The sequence below is a fragment of the Aplysia californica genome, unplaced genomic scaffold, assembly GCF_000002075.1.
Source record: "Aplysia californica isolate F4 #8 unplaced genomic scaffold, AplCal3.0 scaffold00390, whole genome shotgun sequence".
In the NCBI taxonomy this organism is placed as follows: domain Eukaryota; kingdom Metazoa; phylum Mollusca; class Gastropoda; order Aplysiida; family Aplysiidae; genus Aplysia; species Aplysia californica.
In genome coordinates, this window is record NW_004797660.1 from 378,371 (window position 1) to 406,259 (window position 27,889).

Sequence of the window (27,889 nt, forward strand, 5' to 3'; positions counted from 1 at the left end):
CCCAAATTGTAGACTTTACACAAGCTTAACACTCAAGCGGTTGACTGTATCAGAAACACAATTAGATCTACTTAAAATTACTTGAACAAAGAAGGTAAACAATGGGACCACAATGAAAAGTTGACTGTAAGCAAGAGTTGACTTTAGGCAAGTTGACTTTATTAGGAATCCACTGTATCTGTTATTACTGATCATTATGCTGAAAACAAAAAGTGAAATTAGGTATCACCAACAAAGGCAGTGTTCATCAAAAATATTTTTTCACCCCACAAAAGTGTATTATTACATTAGTTCAAGACCCCTCCCCCCTTTCTTACACTTTTCTTACAAGAGCCAAAGACACGCCCCCCCATGCGTAAGTTTATATTTGAACGGCCCCTTAGGCTATTCGAATTTTTTTCGTATGCACTTGCGAATAGAAAAATCAAAACATGGAAGAAGCCCCTCTCATCACGAAACGAAGACAACACATGCACGCCAGCCAGCAGTAGATCTACACTGCACACCCGCGGCTTGTACTGTAGCCAAGAGATCTACTGTGCTATAGTGTTGATCTAAACTAAATAGGATTACAACATACACACACTGTCCGTACGCTGCACACTTATGATTTGCGGCTGTCTGTCATAGTAATCTTAGTAGATCTAGACTAGACTCTAGATAGTCTAGATTAAATCTAGACTCTAGAGATATTGGGTAATAATAAGAAAGTAAGTGTTCGGCTCGGTTATGTTTTGCCTGTGTTTTTCAGTGTTTTTTTTATATTCATTTCATTCACTTGACTTCTATGAATGTCAGTCGACCCACTGCCCCTAGATCTAGATCAGGCAGACGTGTGCTGCAACCGGATTTGACACTATACAGGGAAAGGATTCTCGTCCTGGACCAAGCTCGTTTCCTCTGCGTTATATTCGACAAAAAACTCAATTCATACCACAAACGCCAAAGTTTCAAAGACCTTCGTGTGAGGTGCCAGAAAGCGCTTAACGCTTTGAAAATGCTATCGCATCCGGAGTGGGGCGGAGACTCAAAACACCTTCTCCACTGTAAAGTTACCTGGCGGTCCGATGAGTCTGGTCTGTCGGGGGGCCCCCGTCCAAGATTAATGTTCCCTCGTCGTGGTCCTGAGTTCGACTGAATACCTCAGTGAGTCTCTCAGACGATGTCTCTCTATTTTGCGCCGGACTCTTGACGTCATCCAAGGGCGTGCCACTCCCCTAATAATCTTGTCCCCACAGTAAAGATAAGAGTCATGTCCCTTGACATCTCCCTTGTCCGGTCCAGGCTTGACTACGGCTGTCAAGTCTACGGATCGGCAGAACCACACATCCTGAAAATGCTAGACCCAGAACAAAACCAAGGACTCCGCCTCGCTCTGGGGGCTTTCCGCACTTCCCCGGTGGAGAGCCTCCAGGCCGAGGCAAACATACCATCACTCTCACTCAGACGCACACAACTCTCACTACAATACGCAATTAAACCGAACTCACCACCAGAAAATCCAGCGCACAACTGCATTTTTAAAACAAACCCAGAAATCATAAACAAATTCCAAAACAACGAAAAACTCATCAAACCCTTCGGCCTCAGAATCCTTGAAGACCTCAAAAACGTACACTTTTCCAAACAAGACATCCAACAATTTCTTTTCCCCGACCTCCCTCTGTGGCACCTCACCAAGGCAAAAGTAGACTTACAGCTGACCACATACAACAAAGAAAGCACAAACCCCAAAACTTTTAAAGCAGAATACAAAAAACTTATAGATGATTTATACCCCGGTGCGGAGCTCATCTTCACGGATGGCTCCAAAAAAGAGAATTATGTGGGCGCAGCGGCCCTACCTTCCAACAGTACACGCCAGAGAAGACTCCATCCTGAAGCCTCCATTTTCTCTGCGGAGGCCACTGCCATTGACATGGCACTGGACTCCGTAGAAAATTCTCCTAACAAATCTTTCCTTATCCTTTCTGACTCTCTGTTTTGCATCACCTCACTCACAGACTACACACTCCTACACTTAAAAATAGTTAGGCTACAACAGAAAATTCACACCCTATCTGTACCTAGCTATGTGGGCATCCGAGGAAACGAGCAGGTAGACGACCTGGCGAAGAAATCCTTTCATCCCTTCTGTTGGGATCAACGACAAACACTCTCCCACAGACTGACTTAAAAAATTTTATAAAGTAAAAAAGTACACCTCCAGTCTGTGGGAGAGCCACTGGAAAAAACAGAAAAATAACAAACTCTGTATGGTAATATAAAACCCAAACTGGAACCGCGAAATCCTGTGGACCTCTCTAGAGGAGACGAAGTCATTTTTACTCGATTGCACATCGGACACACGGCCCTGACGCACAAATACCTCCTACAGGGAGATGAGAAGCCGTTCTTTGTCGGATGCGACACAGATTTTACCATTAGACACATTTTAACCGAATGTCTACACTTTGGAGAGATCCGAAGGAAATATTCAAATGCAAGAAATTGCAAGACATTTTTTCCGTCGTTGGTCCCAACAGAATCTTGGATTTTATGAAGGCCATTGGTCTTTATGGGAAATTATAAAATGAAACAATATTGTTAAAAATGTTATTATTTATAAGAGTTGTTTTCAATTGAAAATATGTTTACACCTAAATTTAATATTTTAACGTTTTAAAGTCTAATAGTTGACCAACCGTGCATTGAACTATTGCGAATGCAACCAACTTGTGTTTCGCGCACTCATATGACCTTATGCAGTTGCGAGCGCCGTAAAACCCCATACTAAACAACTAAAAACTAAACAAGTTTTCAAAATGATAGAATAGACTTCCTGTTAGCAGACTCGAAAGAAAATATAGCACTGAGAGACGATTTTTGGTCATTTCAGCCCTTTTTTTGTTCCCTTCGAAACGTAAAAATGAGAAGAAAAGCTCTCCCCCGACTTCAGTATATGTCTCATATTTTCACTTCTATATTAGGTACATATATACATGACTTTCAGCATTTCTTTGTATTACTTGAGGCAACCTACTTGGGAAGTTTGAATCATGCTGTTGTTGTACTTTTTGAGATATGACCTTTAAAAGATGGAAAATTGTTGATTTCATATGACGCCTTCGATATTGCATAATCACTTTTAGAAACCCAAAACTAATATAATTGGAATAAATCTTCAATATATTGTATCCCCATATGATAGATTATTTTTTAACCTTCAGTTTGATGGGCCATAAGATATGGTTTCTGCGTGTTTAGTTGGACGTTTTGACATTTTCCTTTGGTGGGGTAGGGGCGTAAAATAGATCAGGGAAAAGCCCTGGGCCAGTGGTTGATTTTGGCCGGGTAGGAAAAGAGTTAAAATTGTAATGAATGTTTCTTTGTTTCAAAGGTACAATGGATCTTCTTCCTACAAGTCACACAGAGTTCAGCCAACCTGACTACTGGGACCGATTTTTCAAGAAACGAGGGAAAATCCCGTTTGAATGGTAAATAGTAGCTTTACAATAACTATACATATTTTAACCTACCCGAGATGGAATTGCAAAGAAGCAAGAGAACAATTGCATCTTAAACATTTTCTGTCTCAGATGGGGAAATTTAGGGGGAGTGGGTCCAGAGGGCCAGCTCGTAGGCAGTGGTATCAAGGGTCGCCTGTCCGGTCGGCAAGATGTGGTAAAAACTTCACACCTCCCAAGTGCCATCCTAGCCTCTCTGATAATGGCCTGTATCAGTCTTACTTATCCATTGCCACAAGTGTTAGCATCTCCAAGGACATCTGTTTGACGAATTAAAAACTGAAACCATTGAACTTCTCCTCTGTATCCATTGTTCTTAGCCCCCACCCATTGATGTAATTATAAGCACAATCAGCTCTAAAACCACCCTTGTCCTGTATGTAACAATGATTCAAGAAACGTTTACAGTCAGGGCGGCAGGCCGTGGTCAAATTAATTTCACACTTCTGGCTCCCGAGGACAGTTTTCATGCTGGAGCCACTCAAGCACTTCCACCAGCAGTGGTGAGAAATCTTGCCCACACCACCTTGACCAACTGCACCACTTGGGGCTCACATGGATGGGTAACAGCAACCCTCAAACCACACCCCTTCTCCCCCCTCCCCCCTTCCTGCCTTCCTTGCCTGGCGGCGTTGCATAAATGTTATCTGATGGAACTAAATTTAGTTTTGTTTCAAATCAAGGCTGAGCAAGCAAAGCATAATTTTCCATCCTCAACAGGAATTTCTGTTTCTGGATTGAGTAGGTTTCTGTCTCAGACAGATGTATTATTTATAAAAGAATTTATCATGGGAGGGGCAGGGAGATATCGTTTGGCAGTTAAGGTAGGTTCCTGTAAGTGATTGCAAGTTTTTTTAAACTTTGGTTTATCATCATGATCTTGATTCAGTGGAAATGTATTGGATAAAGAGTGTGTACATTTTTTTATTTTTTGATCAGGCTTTTGCACACCCTAGAATAACTTTCAGAGTCTTAGTGTAAAAATTAATGTGAAGCAATCCAGTTTAAATGGTATTGATAGTTATTGTCTTTTGTTATGAAGTTATGACCGACCTACCATTGTAGACAATTCAAATGGAAAAGAACGTGAAAGTGGATGCAAATGACTGCATGCTTATTTTGGGATTATTTTCTTACTTTTACTCAGAACACTCTGATGTGAAAATATAATATTTGCGAGTACAAATTGTATATGTATTTTCTGTTTTCTAGGTATGGTGAGTACCCTCAGCTGAGCCATGTGATCCATAAGTACATCACGCCATCCAACTTGGTCCTGGTAGTGGGCTGTGGTAACTCTGCTCTCAGTGAGAATATGTACGACAATGGCCTACAAAATCTTGTCAACATTGACATCAGTGATGTGGTCATTCGTCAGATGACAGACAGACACAAAGTGAAACGACCAAAAATGACATTTGAAAAAGTGGATGTCACTCAGGTTTGTGCGTTGATTTTCCTGTTTAAATGTGTATTTGAATCAAATTTCTTATTTAAATATGATCTTTGTGGACTTCAGCTCATTGATGTCTTAGCTTCTGGATCCCACCCTTTTGTTATTTAGATCTCTATTGAGGTGTTTTAGAAGTTGACTTAATGGCTTGCTAAAAATTCTAAACAAAAGTAAGAAGAGATGGTTCTTGGGATTTTGTTTTCTATTTTCAAGTCCATTTTTGCAAAAAGTATTGAGCCCTTGACCGGTGGCGTATAAAATTGCTCAAATTCCTAGTCACTGGTGCAGCGGTGAGCGAGACCCTATTCCCAACCTGTCTTCTGGAGGTCAGGGCTCAAAGGGTACTGACTGACCTGCTCAAAGTTTGTCAAAGCACTGCTTTCTTTTTAGTGTCAGCAAATGGTTTTGCTTTCATTTTGTCTCCTTTTTCATTATGTTTTATTTTTACCTGTTTTTAATCTTAAACCTGTTTTTAATCTTATACCTTTGCTTGCGCTCTTGTTCACAGACATTGCTGATAGGTCTTCCATCAGCTGTATCTTTTTTTGTTATTATCTAACATTGTTAGCTCTAAGTGACTGTCATTATGTAAATTTTCTTGTTTGTGACAGACTGAACAAAAAAAAAAATTTAATTTGATTGCAGATGGCCTATACAGATATGCATTTTAATGCTGTACTGGATAAAGGAACCTTAGATGCCCTTCTGGTCAGTGAAGAGAAAGACGTAATTGAAAATATACACCGTATGTTTGCTGAAGTGTGTAGATGTTTGAAGCTTGGAGGTCGCTACGTTATCATCTCACTGCTTCAGGACCATGTACAGAGAACTCTTCTTCGCTACTTTACAGAATTGTAAGTCTGTATTATTTTGATATTTTTAGTCTTTTATACGAAAGTCACTTTGGGTGAGCTGCTAATCTGGTTTGATAAAGTTCTACTTCTGTGCTAGCTATCTGTGTTTGAATTCTTCTTCTGCGTTTTTTAAAGCTTTTGCTGTACTCATTCTCTGAGATGGCCTTTTCTGTTTACTTTGTTTTTAGATGTAGACTTTCTTTGTTTGATGAAGACACATCATTGAAGTTTCAGAGTTCATTCAGATTTTGTCCAACAGTTGATGCTTAGCTGTGCAGAAAGTATTTCCAGACTTTGAAAAACCTCTGTGGTGCGGAATTCTTTTCTTTATTGGTATCAGGTTTTTGTTTATCTTCTTACCATTTTGTCTCTATTGATGTATGACCCATTCTTTCTTGTTTTAAATTTTATCGCTTCAACTAAAATTCTCAAACTTTACAGATCCTGGCCAATCAGAATTCATCGTATTCACATGGAGGCTGAAGGTGGCGGTCAAGATTCATTATCAATGCCTGTCTTTGCCGTGGTCATTACCAAGCTGAAAAGCATACCTGGGATGCCCCAGGTAAACTGATGATTTTTCAAATACTGTTTTGTATTGGTATGGAGCATCAGTATTGTAAGTGAAACTTCCAGTAAATGTACTGGACATTCGTCAGTCACGATTTTTTATTCTCCAGTGTTGTATGTGTTGTCAAATACACCTTTCAACACTGTAAGGTTGGCTATGAGGCATGACTTCCAAATTGGATACATCCAAAAGTGTCAAGCCAAGTGAATGGAGAGGAGGGGCTCTCGTGGTCTAGAGGTTATGGTGTTCGCCTCTCATTCAATAGGTCTCGAGTTCAAAACCTGACAGCGACAGAAAAATTTTTTCTGTAAAATTTCTCCTTTCACCTCTTTTCCTGTTCTCTAACCTAGTTCTGTCATCTGCTTTCATCTCCACTTTCTGCCCCCTCCTCTCTTCCCTTTGCCCTTCCTCTGGGCTCTTAACTCTCTCTGTAGCCTTTCTACTGCTACTCCTTGGCTCCTTCTTACTGCTGTCTTTCAGCTACACCCCTAATCTTATGGCAAGTAAGATCTAACACCTAGCCTTCTCGGATAAGGGCGAAGAATCTCAGAGGTCACGTGTGCAAATTGCGCTCATTAAAGATCAGTTGGTGGTCCTAAAAATCGAGAAGAGTGGTCATCAGCGGCCACCCGAGCAAAATTCCAAATTCCTACCAAGCAGAAAATGTTTAATGTGTCCCGCACGCTCATATGACCTTGTGCAGTTGCGAGCGCTGTAAAAACAGAGGATAGAGAGCTTTGAAAACTCACAAAAGTTTAAGAATGCTTCTTCTGTCTTCCTGTTTTACCGGCTGCTGTGGCTCAGTAGATTATGAACTCAGCCTGCTCTTACAAGTTTGGGTGTTGAATTCAAGTGGGATCTGAATTGTTCATACCCTTCCTTGAATTGTTTTCCTTTTTGCTTGGTGTTCTGACAACAGATCAAGTGTGCTGCCTATGAGGCCTTTTGTAAAAGCATTGACTTTCAGTAACAGCAAACAGCAAATTAACAACCAAAGATAGAACCTGACAGCAATCTGCAGTAAAGACAATAGGAAAAAGAAAAGAGTGCTTTAACTCAAGCCCCCCCCCCCCCCGTCCTCTAACCCCAGATCGTGGAGGTTTGTCGATATGAAGATCGAGTGGACAGATTGGAAGATGTGAAATATCTGTCTGAGATCGTGCGAGACATGCAGTACTACCATATTGTGAGGCAGCAGCTGGCTGGCAAGTGAGTAGAGGGTCCAGTGAGTGATGTTTAGGTTCTGCTTTTCTGGGTATGTATAAAAGTTTCTGACTTTGTATTTGCTCATTTGTTTGAGAGGAAGTAAAAATCACAATTTCGAGTAATAAAGGAGGGCATGTGATGTTTGCTTCGTTTCCATCTGTTCCAAGAAAAATTAGTCATTTTTACGTCTGGTCAGTTTCTGACACAAGCACAGGAGAGATCATGCTAAAACAAGTTGCTGTCGCTTTGAAATGTGCTTTTACAAGTGATAATAACATAAGAAAAATTCCGTTTTACCCAGAATGCTAGCAGCTGGAGACCACTGTATATTAGATTTTGGAAATAAATAGAATTATTAATCCTGAATTTGAAATGTCAACCTCTTTTTTCACCCACATTACAGAATGTGCTACTACAGCTAGTTGTCCTATTGAAAGATACTTTTTGTGCCTCTAATTTAATTTGATGTAGACTTATTGTTCAAGAAAAAATATTGACAGAGGCTGCAGATTGATTGGGCTTTGTATGATCTCCTTATCCCTTTGTGAATATCACTGTCCATAGCTCTATCTTGTTTGTAATTCTCGTGAACTCTTTAATTCCTTGGGGATAACCCCTCGGGGCGGTGCTACTGACTGAACTGTCTTTAGGCCATTCCCAAACGGGGGACACTAATATGTTCTTATGCACAGTAGAATTCAGGATCAATAACAACATGCACAGTAGAATTGGAAATTTTAAATGGGCTGATTCATTAATGTCATGCTCATAACTGTGCCTGAACTGCAATAGGGAACTGCTGCTTTTTCTTTCCTAATCCTTACTATCATCATTTTTTCTCTACTTCTTTTGTATGTTTGTCACACACTTGTGACCCACTATTTCCCGGTTGCCTTGATAGTCGAAGTAGACTTTGTGCTGTTGAAACTAGGGAAGTAAGCAGAGTAAGTCTGATTCCCTGTAAGGACTTCTCTGTTGACATCCACCCCTTGGCGCTCATATGACCTTTTGCCTTTGTGATCGCCGTAAAACCTCTTCTAAAAAAAAAATTTTTTTTGAAAAACTCAAGTCCTTGGAGATGGTTAGAGAGAGCTTCTGGTCATTCCTACTTCTTTCCCATTCCCATATTTTTTTCCACATAATATGATCTCGAGGGTTTTTATTAAAGTTCTTTAGCTCTTGATGAAGTGTTCCCAATATGTTTCTCTTTATCTCATACTCAAACCTGTGCCCTGTGTCCCCAGGATGTCCAGCGATCAGCAGATTACGCTGGAACTGCACACCCCTGACTCCAACATGCCACGGTACAGTCTCACGGTGGTCGACTCACCAGACAAGATGGAGAACAAATTTGCCATCTTCATTGTACCTCAAGGAAGGTGAGAGAATGAAACTGCTGTTGTCATCATCTCAGGTTCTGATGCTTGAGAGTCAGGGAAAACTGAGATAGAAAAAGTAAGATGTTGGGCGAAATGGAAGAGGGAGCAGTTGATGATTGAACCTGAAAAGACTTGCCATAGATCTAACAAACAGCCCAATCATGGTCGAATCATCTGCACATTTTATCAACTTGATGTTATTGCTTTTAATTTGTCATTCATTCGTTTACAGTGTAAACAAAACTGGTGACAAAACAACACAGTCTTGCTGTGATGTGTGTCAATACTATGCAATGTTCTAAAATTGAGAAATTCCTTCACAGGGAGACGGAATGGCTGTTCTCTACTGACAAGGGCCGGCTTCATCTCACAGCCAGTGCTGGCTTTCAGCGCCTAGTGGTGGTAGGGTTGGGTCGAGGTCACGAATATGACAATCTTGAAGCTATCAAGGCAGAACTTTCCCTCAAGGTCATGGAGTTAGCTCCGCCTAAATGCCCTCCTAGAGCACAGGTTTGTGACATAACGCAAATGTTCGATGTTCTTCTTCTTTTTGTATTATAAATTCACTGAAGTCTGTTTTTAATACACTCACTTGTAATAATGCTTCTATAAAACAGTCTGTAGTCTTGAGTGGAGGGTTGGGGGGGGGGAGAAGAAAATGATTATTTAACTCAAAAGTGAAGTGTCCACCTCTTTTTTTCCAAAGCACATAGTTCTGTGATTGGTTCATTGGTTTGTACAAGTATGAATGGATGGTAAATGACTGGAATTTCATTCAGTGCTTTGGATATGATAGATATAACATTTGATTTTCTTCCATTAGGGCAAAACATTCAGAGGTCACATGTGCACATTGCATAATCTACTGACATGATAGTCATTTAAAGCCACTGAACTAGTTGACTATTGAGGTCAGGAGCCTGGAGCTTTAACTTAAAGCAAAATTATACATTAACCCCTAGCTAGAACAGAAACACTGGGGTACTATTAAGAAACAGTTAAGGGAATTGACAGTGGTAGGGAACATGACCAGATAAATATGGAAATATGTAGGTCTATTGAGGTTATTACTTCCAATTAACTTTTACCCAATGTTTATAGTCCAGTGGTTCTCAACCTTTTTCAATCCGCGACCCCCTTTTGATTGTTTGGCAAATGAAACGACCCCTCGTACCCCAACCACTAAATAAAGTAATAAAGAAACCCTTTTAATCATCCCCCCCCCCCAAAAAAAAAGCATACAATCCAGCAGCAGACAATTAAAGAGGCCTATATTACATATTAACTACTGAACAATAACTGTACCTTTGATGTTTTAAATCACTCCTATTTCAAGCAAATACAAATCGAGAAAAAGGAGAGAACACACACACACACAGATACACACAAACACACACACACACACACACACACACACACACACACACACACACACACACACACACACACACACACACACACACACACACACACACACACTCACACAGATTTAAAGAAAAAATAAACTGGTGAGAGGGCTGTGCCTGTAGTTCAGCGACCAGTTTTGAAATTCTCGGGGAAGTCTTGGATAAAGCAAGGTACATATCTCTCTCTCTCTCTCTCTCTCTCCTCATTTTATATCCCTACTTTCGCCATCCCCACCCACTCCCCCACTCACACACACACCACTGTAAACATTTTATATAATGTGAAAGAGCTGGAATAATTATGGTAGTGTCAAGAAACAATATTGTGATTAATGTATGATGGAAGTTACTGAGTTAATAGAAACTGACTTGAACGGCATAGAAACAGAAACACTACTAGAGTATGCTAGAAAACAAACTGAAAGTGAGAAGCACAATGAACTGCTGGTCATGGCCTCTGGTACTTTAACCAAAGATTTTTACTTTCTACTAAGTTTCTACACACCCACACACAATATCGACGTGCACTCGACCTGTAAATAATATGTAATAAGAACAGTACTGTATGATGGCAAAAAGTCAATTGATACGGTACCAATGACGCTGTCCCATGCAGATTAAGTCTACAATCAGATACTATACAAAGCTGGACAAAGTTAGCACACAACAGTTTTCCATCATTATGTTATCAAACGTTCTTCATCTCACTTCTCAGTTTTCAGACCACTGTGGTAACAAAGTGGGAAGTGTGTCAAATGCTAATTATAGAACTTGGTGTCTAGCTGGGGTGACGGTGGATAAGGGGAGGGAAGGGAGGGGGTAGGCCCATTGTTTTCGGCCCAGACTCTGACGGCCGAGAGCCTATCGCTCCTCGTTATAATTCTCCTTATATATCTTCACTAGACGATTCCTCTTTTCGCCGGCTAGACTCATATGGGCCAGGTACGTTGTTAGTGGGGAGAAAGCAATGAATAGTCACCAAACATGAACTATAGGTGGCTAAAAATTCAATAAACAAAAAAGATTAGTGCCATGCTGACAATGAATGTTCTGATGATAGTAGACAAAGGCTGGATGATAAGTACATGTATTGAGCTGATAAAATATTTTATGTGTCTGTGCTGCTCAAGACTCAAGACAGTCTCATTACTGATTTTGTAAGCAACACGGAGGCCAATTTGGCAATCAAGGGCTGGTGCGATAAACAAAGGTGAAGGAATGAGGCTCTGTCGCGACAAAACAGCAGTGAATCCCACTTGTCTATTTGAATGCGTTTAAATCGGCAAGGTGCTTTTTGAATGTTGATACATGTTTATTCGGATTTACTTAAAACTGAATGAAAATCATCATCAGCAATAAATCTCTGACAAAAATTTGACCGCCACCGCCGGTCTTGCCCAGTTAACAAACCGCCCCTGCCTGTAGGCAAGTCTTTGGGTCCACAAATCAATTGAGAAATGCCTGCTGACCTCATCTTTTCTTTGCACTTCCAGGAAGAACTTGATCTCCTCTCTCGGCTCGAAGACGCGACATACAACGTTTCCTTTCGATAACCATCGAACTTGAGTGTAGAAAAGCAGTGTTTCATGATCTGCACTCATGTCAAAACAGAGTTCCTTGAACAGTCGGGTATTTAGGGGGCTGTGTTTCACATAGTTGGCAATCTTAACAGTCGATTCCAACGTTTCCTTCAAAGTGGGATTGAGAGTCTTGCAAGCTAGTGCATATATATCTATGTATCATGCAGTGAACGCCTTTTGCGTATGGTGCTTTGTCTTTCACTTTTACCTGAAAGCCCAACTTAGATCCCATCGTGGCTGGGGTACCATCAGTACAAATACCACACACATTCTTTCACTCAAGACCCTCGTTTTCCAAAAAAGGAGGCTAACTTGTTCATGACATCATCAGCTGTTGTGGTGGTGTCCAGTGGGGTGCAAAAAAAAACCCCATTCTTCTTTCACATCTTTTCCCAACACGTATCTCGCAAAGACCAGTCACTGTGAGCAGGATGCCACATCAACTGATTCGTCAAGCTGGAACGAGAACTTGGGGGAAGCATTAGCCTCCTCTACAACCTGTTACTTAATAAATGTTTGAAGACATGCGTACAATACGCCTCTTGACAGTATCATTTGAAAGGGGAACTTGCTGCAATTTCTGTGCACTAACCTCACCTAACATCAGCTGTGCCATCTTTATCGTGCAAAGCTTTATAAGTGTTTCTCCAATTGTGTGTGGTTTCTTTTATTTCTCTCTCTCTCTCTCTCTCTCTCTCTCTCTCTCTCTCTCTCTCTCTCTCTCCCTCTCCTTTTTTTTTCTCCTTTGTCAAATTTCCTGACATGGCCTTTCCTGCGTGTTTATTGTTCTGCCACGCAACAACATAGTTTTATAATGAATAGATTTTTTTTCTCAGCTAGGCCTATGATCCTATTAGAGAAGACAAGCTAGATGCCTACATGGAATTAGAAAGAGACAATTATAGTGAAATGGAGTTTCCGTGATTTTTTTTTTACAGTGTCATCCCTTGGGTGTGGGTTAGATCTACGCCAGGGCCTAGAAGTCAGTAGGAGTACACAAATTAAACGCGGGCGAGACAGGTCTGGATGGAAATAGTACATGACTACTATGCTTCCCCCTGTGAACCCGTTCTCCGAAGCCAGCACTCATGTAGCTCGTCATAAACGAGGCTTCAAGCTATTGTGCGTTGGCCTATGGTGAGGGTAAATTATACATTTTGAAAGAAAAGAAAACACTGCAAACCAAACCTATGATTGGCCCACATAAATAGACAGGGCAAACTGGTGTAGCCTTGTTGTTTCTCTTGCCTTGTTTAGAAGTTCAGGTGTATACCTTTTTTCTTATTTCAGCCAATTGAAGAGGTGTATACCTTTTTTCTTATTTCAGCCAATTGAAGAGGTGTATACCTTTTTTCTTATTTCCGCCAATTGAAGAGGGAACCGTATTTTGAAAATTGCCAGGGGAAGAAAAAGAGCAATGTTTTAGTTTTCAGAGGTCCATTTAGCACAAAATCCTCTATGATCTCGCGACCCCCCAAGAGAGGTCTGGCGACCCCCCGGGGGGTCGCGACCCACAGGTTGACAACCTCTGTTATAGTCAAAGGAGAGCAGGTTGTTTGAATTTGAGAACAATCTGACACCGCTGTTCGAACTTTTTTATGTTTTTGATGACCTTGACTGTAAGATGTTTTGCTTTTCATCTTAAATGAAGGTCCCATTCCTGTCCATTGGAGAAGACATTGGACGTCGTTTCCCCGTGGCACGAGGGCGAAGTACGGTGAGCGGGGAGTATCTGGTAGAGGATGTGGAACTCAATGGGGGACAACTCTACCGCAGACTCATCTTTCTCGATAACAAGAACATAATCCAGTCAGAGGCCCGCCTGAAGCAACGTAAGACAAATAGTTGTTCATGCGTGTAGCCTCATTCCCCTCATAGAAGCCATACTGTTGAATGACTCTTATAGTGTTCTCCGATATGTTTAATGCCAGACGGAGTTGAACATAGAGTAAGCCTGTCTGATTTTCTTCAGGTCTCCGAGATTTTTGCATCAATACCATTATAACATTGATCTCTGTCAGTTCCATGCAGTCTTTATTGTTGTTTTTTAACTAAGCTCTTTTTCTGAAAGGGGGTTTTCATCTCGTCAAGTTGAAAATTAAACGCACTCAGCATTGAAAGTTTTATCCGAGTATCCACAGAATTGTGAATGAAAGAAAGTGTGTTGCATTTCCTCACAGGTGTTGCCTATATGTTCTCTTTGAAGAACCAGGGAATGAAAAGAGGAAAAGAAGTCTACTTCTTCCAAGATTCTAAATTACCTGCAAGAGGGAAGAACTTGAGAACAAAGGGTAGAATATTGCAATGAAGAAGTCTTAAAATGGAATTATATGCAACTCTTGACAAGACATAAGATGACACAACGGGAATGCTTTCCTCGTGCTGACTGCGATGGGCATTTGCTGGTCTGCATGACCACTGTTAACTAAATCGTTATCATCAGAAGACACTGAATGTAGACCAGTACCTGAGTGCACCATTCATCTATCAACTGTCATTATGGAGCGATGCCTTCTGCTTCTACCACAGGTCTGACAAGTACTGCTAAATCGAAGAACGCTGATGGGATTTGTGTAAAACCGATTTTTTTTCTTGAATTCCATTTCCATTGGTGGTATGCCACCTATCGTAAATGACAGGAAAATACTGAGGTTTATATTGATTTATTTTACAATGTTGGCATGATGCATCATAAATGGTGTGAAAATACTCGTTTATTGATCTGCAGTACACGTGTATTTGTCACAGTGGTATTATAACACAATCTTAATCTACTTTGGGGGCTCTCATGGTCTTGAGGTGAACGGTGTTCCTCTTTCATTCAGTAGGTACCGGGTTCGAAACCTGACAGCAACGGAAAATGTTCTTCTCTAAAATTCTATTGCTACTCTTTGGCTCCTTCTTACTGCTGTCTTTCAGCCACACCCCTGATCTTATGGTAAGTAAGATCTACACCTAGCCTTTTCGAATCAGGGTGAAAAATCTCGGAGGTCCCATGTGCAAACTGCGCACATTAACTCATTCGCTACGCCGAGGTGTGGGGGGCTGCGCGGCTAAAGTGCCGTCAGTACGCTAAGCCGCCCCCAGTGGCGCGAGAACCGATCTTCAATTTTAGTTTAGATTCTATTCCAATCCACATATCCATGTTAAAATAAAGGTCATGATATAATGTTGACTTCCGGGTCAAGTATTTCCACTGAAAATCGGAAATTTAGATTCAGTTTTGAAACGCGATTTCGTAGTTTATTCAACTTTGTTTTATCGCAATGCCAAAATTGTAGCCCGGACACCAGTCTTAGTAATTTTACACAACAAAACCTATCATTATTTTGCCCAGTAAAGAATGGTAGGGCTATTTTTTATAATATTGATACGATTGGACTCATATTGCCAATGCACTGTTATTGAGAAATCAGTATTTTTGAGTGCTAGATCTAGGTCTAGATCTAAATAGTCAAATATTTTTTTCTCCCCAAAATCACTACTTTTTGATGAAATTACACAAAAAGTGCCACTCAAGACATGTATAGGTTTATTCCAAATGCAATTCTGAATAATTCCATATAAGATACGAGCGGGGTTTTTTCTGTTTGTGATCGTTTTTCAAGATTATAAAAAAATTTTTTTTTTCAATATCGGATGTTATGTTCAAAATGTACAAATATTATGGAATGTAGGTAAATAACTGCAAACTTTTCAATATTTTCCAGTTCTATATTCATTTATGGTTATTTTGATGTATCATTTGACTTGGTGCAAACATATTTTTTGAGTTTCACCAAAGATTATAAATTTTTTATTTTCAAATTTTATCCGCATCCAATCAAAACTGTGTTGCATAATCGACTCTTACAGAAACCAAAGTTGAAAAATACATAAATAAACATTACAGATGTATTCTACAAACCATACTGAAAATATTGGTATATAATACGTTGATATTTATTTGAATTTGTGGCCCCAAAGACCTTTTAACTGCCCACTAGTCATCATCTCTTTCGCTCTCCCGAAAAAAAATTCTTCCACAAGCCGAAAATAATACGTAGCGAATGAGTTAAAGATCCCTTGGTGGTCCCTAAAACGATTAAAGTAGGCTTCGGCGGCCACCTGGGCAAAATTCAAAATTCTTGCCAAACTGAAATGTTTAACCCCTTCACTGCCAGCTATGAGCTACATAGCTGTGCAGGGGAAAACTGCTCCAATTACTACAAGCGTCACATAGAGCCTCTAACTCAGAAACTCAATTGAAATCATTATCATCACTGTAAGCCATTGCGAAAAGCAAAAAAATACCAAAACGTAAACACAACTCAGAACGTCAACACTTCACTTCTTCATAACAATGAAAATGACGCTCAGATTCACGGGAGACTACTGTAATATCAATGAGGATTAGTCGTGACACAGTTTGTCCCTTCAAACAGTGGAAAATTACACTAAAAATGGCTCAGGGAAGCACTTCTTGGCCCGCTGAATCAGCAGGCTGGGGCAGTGAAGGGGTTAATGTGTCCCACGCACTCATATGACCTTATGCAGTTGTGAACGCTGTAAATCACTTACCAAAACAAATTATCTACTGGGGGTTTGGAGACTCATCCCCCCCCCCCCCACCCCAAACTCTTATTTTTGGTCATGGAAAGGTTGGCAAGTCTGCAATTATGTATTTTTCCCCACCTTCCCCAGCTCGCAAGAAAAAGAAGCGCCGCCAGAAGGGCTCCACAGATGTTCCCAGTGAAGGCCCCCCTGATAAGCTGAGAGTGGATAAAGGTTATCTCCCCAGTGACTATCTCATTGCATTTGTTGGTGGATTGGCATTTTTGCCGAAATTGGGTAAGAATACTCATTATAACTATGTTTTGACAACTTCAAATTTCTTTTTACAAGGAATGAAACAAAGTATTTCCTTTAGTTTTAATAAGAGTTTTATGGAATTTGCAACACAGATGTAACTATATAAGTGTTGAAAATTAGAGGTGTAACTAGAAAGTAGCATACAAAGAAAAGGAGGAGCAATAAGACAAGAACAGCAGATGTGTCATTGGAAAGAAGAAACAAGCCACACCACAGCACTCGCAAACCAAACACAAATACTCCCAGACTCCCTGCAAGATGAATAAAGATTGTCATTGTCGTTGTCTTTGTCAAAATACACCGTTTACTCAAAGTATATGTTCCTAATTGAAATCTTCAGTTTGTTTAGCTTTTTTTTCTTGAGAAAAGGGGAATGGGGGGGCTCTATAAAGAGAAGAAAAGCCTTTCCAATGTGCAGGGATCGTTAAGCAGTCATTAAGATTTTTGTCTCTCTTCAATCTTTTCAGATTCTCAGATATCATGTTTGTTGGTTGGCCTTGGAGGAGGAGGACTACCGTGTTTCCTGCATGATGCCTGGACTACAGTAAGCTTGTGTCCCAGCCAATGGCTGCGCTTTGTCTTCACTTTTTTATCACTCTTTCATTCTTATTCTGTACTTTTGTTTTGGGGGGTTCATCATTCTGACCCAGCTTCGTCACCAGTGATGTTATTGCTACTGTTTTACTGCCTGTTGTGAAATCCTCAATATTTTGCTTTAACAGATTCAGCCCGCAGAGCTGCTCACAGCGGCTGACTGTCTCCTGTGTTTTGACGCAGAGCTGCTCACAGCGGCTGACTGTGTCCTGTGTTTTGACGCAGAGCTGCTCACAGCAGCTGACTGTCTCCTGTGTTTTGACGCAGAGCTGCTCACAGCGGCTGACTGTGTCCTGTGTTTTGACGCAGCGCTGCTCACAGCGGCTGACTGTGTCCTGTGTTTTGACGCAGCGCTGCTCACAGCGGCTGACTGTGTCCTGTGTTTTGACGCAGAGCTGCTCACAGCGGCTGACTGTGTCCTGTGTTTTGACGCAGCGCTGCTCACAGCGGCTGACTGTGTCCTGTGTTTTGACGCAGCGCTGCTCACAGCGGCTGACTGTGTCCTGTGTTTTGACGCAGCGCTGCTCACAGCGGCTGACTGTGTCCTGTGTTTTGACGCAGAGCTGCTCACAGCGGCTGACTGTCTCCTGTGTTTTGACGCAGAGCTGCTCACAGCGGCTGACTGTCTCCTGTGTTTTGACGCAGAGCTGCTCACAGCGGCTGACTGTGTCCTGTGCTCAGAGAAGCTTTGTCTATTGCTCCCTTTCTTTACACCACTTTCCTCTCGTCTTTTTTCCTGACCGCTTACATTTCTACTCTGCTTTCTTGTGTCATTGAATAGTTTTTTAAATTCTAAACATTTCTATGTGCCACACATGTGGTTTTATCAAATTTTGATATTTCTTATACACTTTTTGTGAGACGACCTGTGAGGTCACAAATTATTTGCATCGGGAGTCAAAATTATTTGCAGTCAAAATTGTCTGCGGGCTGAATCAGTTAATCTTAAGAAAAAATTCTGTTCACTCGAATTTCAACTGTACACTCATTTATTTAGAACCTTTTGGTTCTTTTTAAAAAGGGCTGATTAGTTTGTCAGACTGATAGTAGCCTACATTTCCTGTTTCATGTGTGAAAAGACTTTCCAATGTGCAGGGATTGTTAGGCAGTCATTAAGATTTTTGTCTCTCTTCAATCTTCTCAGATTCTGCGGGAAGATATAATTGTACATTTCTTGTTCCATCTGTAGAAATGGAGGTTATATCATTTTTTGTCATCAGTACAAAATATTGTGCCACTTATATATTTGAATTATATCAATTCTCTTAAAGTTTTGTGTCTTAAATTTGTTACGTTAAATTCAAGTGAAAAATGAATTGTTTTCCAAGTACCACACCTTTTTTTTAGATGTCAATAGAAGCTGTGGAGTTGGACCCGTCTGTCGTGGAGGTGGCCAGAGACTTCTTTGATCTTGTGCCTGACGACAGCGACCGGCTGAGAGTGACTGTGGCAGATGGACTTGATGTTGTTAGGACGCTCGCTTCTCAAGGTTTGGATGTTTGTGTAGTTCATGAAGTAAAATCTAAATGATGTGTGTTGATACAGTTGAAGCTGGGGTCTGCTTGGATAGTGAACAGGTGTTTGTAATGATGTTTGCTCAACAATGACATTTGGGTCAAGTCTGTGTGCAATGACATCTGCCTTACCCCCAGAAGGAGTATGCTGAAACTCTGAGAGAGAAGAAGAGAATAAAGGGGAAAAGTACAGAGTTGCAATGAAATTACTGAAAGTACTACAAAGTGTCTGTGTAATGTGTAACTTGGAGTTGGTACTTTTATGATAAGACTAAAGGCGAGTGTTCAAGCTATCCATGGTGTCTTGTGTTTTACTTTTTGTGTGGACTCACTGTGACTTAATCAGAATAAGGTATGAATTTGGGGAACCTGAGATTACATGTGCAGATAATGGAGGACTAGTCCTAGACATGTTTGTGCTACTCGAGGTCTACTCTGATTTTTTTTTTACTGCTGGCATTAGGCTTAATCTTTGTCCTCTTTGAGACGTAGAGCATATTGTTCAGTGCTTGCACTCTTCCGTATTTTTACGGAAATCCGTACTTTCTGCCAGTTCCGTACTTGTTCCTCCATCATTATCAACTCCCTCCGTAAAAATCTGCGACAGCGTAGGACTACGGAAATTGCGTAGCAAAAGATCCGTACTCGCCTTTGTGTCGTCTTGTATAGTATAAGTTACGGATATTTACGGTAATTCTCTCGGCAATAGTTTGTTATGGTATAGAAACCTGCCAGGTTGCGCATTTCCTGCCATCGGCCATTAGTCCGCTATGCCCCATGCATTCATTGCGGGTTGGTCGGCAGTACCTTTTTTTACCTGCAGATTGATCAAATTCTGGCGAACTTTTTGTGCCTCTCTCCTCCCTTCTGTCATTCCCTCCTCATTCCTTCTGTCTTCAGATTGTTGCCGCGGCTGGAAAATCTGCGCGTTGATCAAGTAAATTGACTTGTGATCTCAGAAAATTACTGTCAGAAAGAAACTGTTTTAAAACAGATTTATTGTCTAGATCTAGAGAAATTATCAGCGCGAAGATTCTACGGCACGGGAACGCGATAAGGGCCGCGGTGAAAGAAATTTGTGCTAAAACTACTAAAATCAAGAACAATTCAAAGTGGTGTTCCGAGGTTGTGACATGCGACATTCAGACGTGAAAATTGAGGAAAATTAGGGTATATGCTGGGTAACTGTATTGTGAAGGTACATATTATCTTTTCATTATTCTCAGGTTTGCCTTCTATCAATGGTGCGATGACAAATTAATTGAATTATAGTAGCAATGGAAGGGGAACCTGCTTTTAAACATTGCCAGCAATGAAAAGATATGTGTGAAGAAATCAAACAAGACAAAATCTTGGTGAATTAAATAAGTAGTATGGGCTGTTGGCTATCTCTTCAAACAGACTCCCAAATGCCATTTTCAACCCTCTAAAAGTACTAAATTTCAATTTCTTAGGGGGCCTCGCCCCCTGGACCCCCACCGGAACGCTGTCCCTGGACCCTGCTGCGGCCCCCAGACCCCCCCCCCGCAGAATTTTCTTTACTTTTCAGCTTCAGCTGGTGGAAGCACTGATTGTTGATATTGTTCTCTTGTTGACCTTTTTCAATCATACTATCAGATGTATTGTTGTTACTTATCCATCAGCTATGAGGCTGGTGCCCTTTAGCTCAGTAACGTGTGTATTTTTTTAATTTTATGGTAAACACAAAATGTGTTCTTTTTCTTTTTTTTAAATTTTTTTTATGAAGGTGAAAAACGGGATGTGATTATCATTGATGTTGACAGCAAAGACAACTCTGTTGGTTTGAGCTGCCCACCTTTGGCATTTGTGGAAAAGGACTTCCTTGAGGCTATTGGTTCTTTGCTCAGTCCTGAAGGTAGGTTGCTGTGTTGGCTGAATGCCACTGTTAGGTTTTATATAACCTTTTATGATAACAGTGAGCCTAAGAGTAAGACTCTACTCTTCATTTTCAATCTGTGACAGTTGATCTAGGTGTTTGACTGAATTCTTTTTTTTATTTTTAGAAAGAACTGAAATTTTTATATTTTTCTTATGGGTCTGAATCATAATGCACCATCAACTACAATGGTAGAATGCTTTACTTCACTATGAACGCGGTACAAATATATTTGTGTACCTGAGTTGCTCCAGTTCTGGTAGAGATTCATTTTACAGTTCCTTGGGCAGCCAGTATCATCTATCTAGGTGTTCTATCTTTTAGAAAGCACAGCCGGGAGAAGTGGGGGCTTGTAGTGCAGGGTTCCTACCTAGCATGCAGCAGGAGAGGGATACTTGCCATGCCACAGACGTTATTTCAGGGTCCCCACCATATCCTGGAAATTTTTTTCAAGACCCCCACATTTTTTTTCAGATCCCAATTCGAGGGAAAAAAGAGGCCGCTGCTCATCAAGAATGATCCCTGAAAGTCCATCTGTCAGTGATAAAAAGTCAAAATGTCTTTAAATGAATGCAAATGTACATTTTGTAGTATAGTCTTCAAACTATAGATGATTATAATACTGGGTGACTGCCAACCCAGCTTCTCAATTTTCCAGGGGCATGTTACATAATAGTGACAGCGCGTGCTCCATTTATATCTAATATAATATATGTATATGTTTGTGAATACACACACACAACATACACACACACACGTGCCCGCGTAGGTACATTATATCCAGTCAATAACATGTCAGTGTGGCACTGAGATCTTGTGTGACTTAAGTATTTCTGTCTGTTTTTACTTATTTATATTTTCCCCTCATCATATTAGCCTACATGATGAATCCTGTTTTGAGCCTGAGAAAAGAACTAGAACCAGAATATCGACCAGTGTGGGTGTCATGATTCATATAATAAATGTGACAAAGAAAACTAGTCCTCAAACTCCAAGTAGAGTAATATTAGTAAATAACTTGAATGGCTCAAGTAGACCTACTCAGTGTGAGAGGTGTAAGAACTGAGGGAGGGCAAGATGCAGTGACACTGAAAAATCTGCCAATCTTGAACAGAAAGCTAAAATTTAGATATACTATCACCCGATCCAATGAAACACGAACACTTAAGTTCAATAACAAGGCATGACAGATCCCGATTCCACACAAGTCCTGCACCAACGCGAGCTTTACAGAGAGCTCTTATAGTAGCCATCAAAATTCTAAATACAAAAAATTTGCTTCTAAGTTCAGTTTGAGTCCTCTAGCGTTGCTTCAGCCCCCCCCCCAAATCCCTTTCCCCCGAGTGTATCTTTTTTTAAAAAAATCAATAACCCCCCACATTCCGGAGTCCTATACTTCACAGCACTCAGATCGCCGGTATTCACACGATGCCTTATCATATGGTGCGAACGCGCAGGTTCACTGACCGGTCACGATGGCGAGCCTAACAAGATGCTTGTATAACTTTCTTTTCTTTTTTTTTTTTTTCACAAGTGACAGCACAGAACAAATATTGATTTATTTTCATGGCGACACAGCAGTTGTAATGCACAACCTTCATGTTACAATGTTGCGTTATCTATCAGACTTATTACCAGAAAATTTCTGGGCGGTAACAAAAGTGAAAGTAGATCTTGATTCTTCCCGATCGAGCTTCAATGTCACACATACACTTTCACCTACCGCCATAGCGGTTCAATTATGCTTCCTCTTCCTGATTCATCAACCATACTGTCTAGATAGCTACACTACTAATATTACACAGGCCCTATCCTTTCCCGACCTCCCGACCCATCACAAAATTCCAGACTTTTTCCCGATTTCCCGACCTGGTGGGGACTCTGTTACTTGTTCACCATATGCCAGAATGTTTGCAAACACTTTCGGTATGGTACTGTGAAAGTGTGATAGGTTTTTTCGAAGCATGTTCACAGGCTCGGGTATTTGAGGTACAGAAGAAATTCCTTACTTAAGTCAATTTGATCATTGGCCAGACCCCCTGCCCCTTTATTTAAAAAAAAAATCATAATCTCTGCACTCACTATCCACCATCATACTATGCATGTACCTCAGATTGGAGCTAACTAGTCTGATTTGACTACCGAACCCCTGCAACCCTCAGAAAAAAATAACTTTAATCCTCAGGCATTTTCCTCCTCAACCTAGCGAGTCGTGATGAGGAACTGGGAAAGAGTGTGCTCGACAGGATTGCCCTGACCTTCACCTCTTGCGGGAGTCTTAAACTGGAAGAGGATGTGAACACAATTGTCTACGCTGCCCACTGCACCAGCTCTTCCCCTGCCTGGCAGCGGGAGAATCTTGATGCAGCATGGAGAGAGATGGATGCCAAGATCCGTAAAGTGTGGCCGGATACAAATGTTGAGCTGCAAGATATGATGAGTGGACTCACGCTGCCTGACACATGAGACATGTGTACTGCTTAGCGTTATAACAATGGAACTTTTGGAATTTGACTTTATTGGATGAGATGAAGTTCTGTCAAGATTTTGAAACTGATTTAGAAGTTCAGTAAAGTTAGGCTTGCAGGCCTCATACCATCACTGCACTAGCAAAATTGCATAACTCAGAGTGTTGTGCCAAACTGCAACGGGCCTTATATTTTATTTGGTGGTACTATCAGTCTTTTGGAAAAATCAAAACAAAAGTGGTCAAGCAGTCACAAAAGAAACCTGCAAGTTTTACCATTATTAGGTGATAAAAAATCTAGTTTAACAGTTTATCCCCTCTATCTCCAAAAGTTGCAAAAGAGAGGTGTGCTATGTTGCTAGCACAGTGATGATACCCTGTCAAAAAGAGTGATGTATTTAGGACAAGATTCAAAATTAATAATGGGATTTATTTTCTAGGAATTTGTTGGTTTTGTACTTTACAAATGTATAGCAACTGCACTGTGTAAGACTCCTCCATATGCTATTTTGAAAAGTAACTATGATGGAATCTTCCACTGAGCAGTCAATATGTTTCTGGACATGAATTCAAATACTATGTTGTTGTTGTTGTGGACTGGGGTGTCTGTGGACTGTCTGCCCACCCTGAGAAGAGGCCATTCATGTTGAGGATAGGAGGGTACTAGGAGTTTTCATGAGACTGGAAAGATCTAACTGCCCTGTGACCGTGTAATTCCGGTAGGGTTCACGTTGCCCATTCCCCGCCACCAATGGCTACTGGCTAAGGTTTTCGACTCTTTCATGAGGTATTGGCCAAGTAGAAAAGCCATTGGATCGTCACGTCCTGGGTCGTTGTGCCTTTACTAAGAGGTTTCACGGCCAGAAAGCAAGTCAGGCATTCTGCTCGGTCCATCCCCTGCACCCAGTCACTCTCAAACTGGCTGGTACCTTCTCAGCGAGGGTGTGTTGATGAAAGTAGTAGAGGTGTTAGGCAGAATAGACACCCACTCAATGGGGAGTAGGGGTGTGTTAGTGAGGAGCATAGCGTCTACCACACATCGGTGGGTTCTGCCTCCTGCACCTTGTGGGGCCACACCTGCTCCCATCCTGTTGTTTTAAAACCCCTCTAGGAAACGGGGGGGTTGGTTTGTTGGCGCCAACAACTCGCCATTCGCCAGAGCCGTGTCAGTGAGGACAGGGACCACCACGGGCAGGTACGGTTGGCTGGATTGGGAGAAGCTGTTTGAGATGCCTAGGCATTTCTCAATATTTAAATGAGACCCATCACCAGTCCTTGATCCCCCAAATACTATGTAAAATATGTTTCACACTACATTGACTGCGCGAATTAAAAATCATAAAACAATACTTTTTATACTCTATTATATTATTCTCTTTACTGTTCCATTCCCAATACCTTGTACTTCGGGGGGCTCTCATGGTCCACAGGTAAAGGTGTTCACCTCTCATTCAATAGGTCACGGGTTCAAATCCGGATATCTGCGGAAAATTTTTTTTCTCTAAAATTGTTTCCTTTTACATCCTTTTCTGCTCTTAAATAATGTTCTGTCGCCTGCTTTCTTCTCTACTTTCTGCCCCACCCCATCACCTCCTTTTCCCCCTCCTCTGGGCACCTGATTCTTTCTGCAGCCTTTCTACTGCTATTCCTTGGATCCTTCTCACTGCTGTCTTTCAGCCACACCCCTGATCTTGTGGAGGTAAAATATAACACCTAGCCTTCTCAGATAAGGGTGAAAAAATCTCAATCACTCGGTCAGAGGTCCCGTGTGCAAATTGCGCATATTAAAGATCCCTTGGTGGTCCAAAATCAATAAGAGAAGGCTTCGAATGTCATTCATGCAAAATTAAAAATTTCCTATCAACTGAAAATGTTGAAATTGAATGTATGTGTCCCACGCGCTCATATGACTTTATGTAGTTGCGAGCACCCCAAAAAAAAATTAACTTGTACTTCAGACATTAAAAAAAATATCTCTGACTGTTTTTGCCATAGGAAGTCTCAGGGGACTACTCATCAATTAAGAATAGTTGTGCAAATTCCCAGCAGACACAACCAGTTTAATTGTCATTAAAGTAAGACCTGAAGTGTCTCATTCCAAGAAACTGAGATTGAGATAAAAACTGTGTACCTGGTACCTGTATTTCTTCACTCACTGTGGTGTTGACATGGTTCAGCACTGTTTATTCCTTGTCTTTTACAAATTACAGTGAAATTATTGTCACTACTTCTGTAGTGGTGCTCATTTATTTTCAGTCTTTCAAAACGCTGCCTTTATTATAGCACAGTATAAACAGCAAAAAGCACCACCTAAAAATTAATGTCACTAATGCTGTGTGCAGTGGGAAAGGATTAAGAGCCTTAGAGTGAGGCTACGTTACAAGCGAGAGAGCTGGGCTGAGTGGGAATGAGAAGAAATATAACAGATATATTTCTGTTTAAATGGCCATACTATGAGCGGTTGTTCCCACGCGAGTCTCGCTAGGCTATACTTCGCTGTTTCTTCTCGTTTCCCGCTCGGCCTGGCTCATTTTGAGGCAGCGACACCACCCCCCTGCCCCCACATTTCAGTATTTGCAGATTTCATCCCCCGGCTCTCTAGACGTCTCCTCATGAGTCTCGAAAATTACTCACTCTGTCTCTTGAATCATGTTTCTGACCCACAGGCCAGTCAACACACCAGTTTTTACCTCAGCTGTTTCCTGCAAGCTTGCCGCTTCTTCCCCGCTTGAGAAAAAGCAGCTCATCATAGTATGAGACTATGACCACCACCAAGTTGATCGTTCATCTCTAGCTTCAGCTCTTGCTTGTAATGTGGCCTCACACTTAGAAACCCAAAAATGCCCAGGAGCACTTGACTTATTACATGTATGCAGTGATGTGAATCAAGACCTCCCACACCCAAGTCTTATGTCCTATTACCTGTGCTTTCATGCCTTCTTAGACAAAACTCCTATGGAAAGAATGATGACTGGATACGAGACTCCGACAAACACAGTTTTGGAATTTGATGTTTGTCAAAGTGTTGCATCCAGCCGTTCAGAAATAAGAGGGGGGTTCAAGAAGTCGTTGGTCTAAATATGAAGGAATAAAGATAGAGATTTGTAACTTGGCACTCATATACTTTCATTTCTCTACATAGTCACCATGCACACGCAGAGTAACACATTTGTGCCTCCTCTCTTTGCCCTTCAAAAGTCCTTGAGAAAAAAATGACCCAGAATAGGCCCCTTACCAGTCTTCCAGTTTCAATGGTGTCCTCGTTGTCATGGAAACGACGTCCTTTCAGAGATTTATGAAGATTAGGAAACAGAAAAAAGTCTGAAGAGGCTAGGTCTGATACTGATAAATAAGCTAAGTGTGGCAGGATTTCAAAGCCGCACTGTTCTGCTGTCTGGACTGTTTGTTGTGCCCTGTACGCACGGGCGTTATCATGCAGTAGGAGGACCCCATTACGGAGTTTTCCACACCTTTTTCTCATCAATTCGGACCGCAGTTTTATCCGCAAACCCGAATAATAGTCCCCTCTGACTTTTTCCATTTCCGGGAGTCAGTCATGATACCTTTACAATCCCAGAAACACGACAGCACGACTTTTCCGCTTGGCGGTGTTACCTTTGCCTTCTTTGGTGAGGGAGAAGAAGGGGTTTTCCATTGCATGGAGGACATTTTTTGTTCTGGATCAAAATGATAAGTCCATGTTTCATCCATAGTCACCATGTTTTCAAAGAAATTTGTGTCATTCGACTCAATTCGAAGGAGAGTTGCAGGACTCAACACTCTGCTTCTTTTGCTCACTTGTCAAAAGGCGGAGTACCCATCGCGCAGACACCTTATTCATGTTAATATAGTCATGGAGAATGGTTTCAATTGACCCTACACCGATTCCCGTTTAACTTGAGAGCTGTTTAGCAGTTATATATATGTCGGTCTCGTAAAACCAGTTTCTTCACTATGGATACATTCTCTTCAGTTACCACAAAGGATGGGCATCCTTCACGATCTTCTTCCATTACCGACCGACATGAATCCAGATTTTAATTTTTTTTAACCTAGTACGTTACAGTATTATAACAAGGACATTTGTCACTATAAACTTGGACCATTTCCTGAAAAATTGCTTGTTTTAGTAGAGGTTTTACAGCACTCGCAACTGCATAAGGTCATATGAGCGCCTAGGGGTGGATCTCAACAGAGAAGTCCTTACAGGGAATCAGACTTACTCTGCTCACCTCTCTGGCTTCAACAGCACAAAGTCTGCTTCGACTTTCAAGGCACCCCGGAAATAGCAGGTCACAAGAGTGTGATAAACATACAAAAGAAGTAGAGGAAAATAGTAAATGAAGATAGTAAGGATTAGGAAAGATAAAGCAGCAGTTCCCTGTTGTAGTTCAGGCACAGTTATGAGCATGCCATTGTTGGATCAGCCCATTTACAATTCTACTGTGCATTAGAACAAGAAATGTCCCCCTTTGGGAATGGCTAAAGACACTTCAGTCAGTGGCACCACCCCGGGGGGTTCCTGAAAAATGTCCGAAGGGGATTTTCCTTGGAAGTGTAAAAACTTGATAACTGAGCGATTTTCAACAGGCTCCATGGCATAGCTTCAGC

At 41.2% G+C, this 27,889-nt stretch overlaps 1 protein-coding gene across 5 annotated transcripts; it reads left to right on the forward strand.

The window, feature by feature from the left end:
- The first annotated feature begins 435 nt into the window (after positions 1–435).
- LOC101857267 (eEF1A lysine and N-terminal methyltransferase) lies at positions 436–23,814 on the forward strand. 5 transcript variants are annotated; one of them, XM_005103805.2, is made up of 14 exons: positions 436–710; positions 3,380–3,476; positions 4,719–4,947; positions 5,605–5,813; positions 6,255–6,378; positions 7,475–7,593; positions 8,835–8,969; positions 9,293–9,479; positions 13,607–13,787; positions 16,639–16,785; positions 17,274–17,350; positions 18,748–18,889; positions 20,662–20,790; positions 22,997–23,814. In XM_005103805.2, the coding sequence occupies exons 2-14, from the start codon at positions 3,385–3,387 to the stop codon at positions 23,275–23,277; spliced, it is 2,052 nt and encodes a 683-aa protein (XP_005103862.1). In that variant the 5' UTR covers positions 436–710; positions 3,380–3,384; the 3' UTR covers positions 23,278–23,814. The 5 variants fall into 5 exon arrangements, with proteins under 5 accessions (XP_005103862.1, XP_035827078.1, XP_035827079.1 ...); XM_035971185.1 differs by having other exon boundaries at positions 436–696; XM_035971186.1 differs by having other exon boundaries at positions 436–591.
- The last annotated feature ends 4,075 nt before the right edge of the window (positions 23,815–27,889 follow it).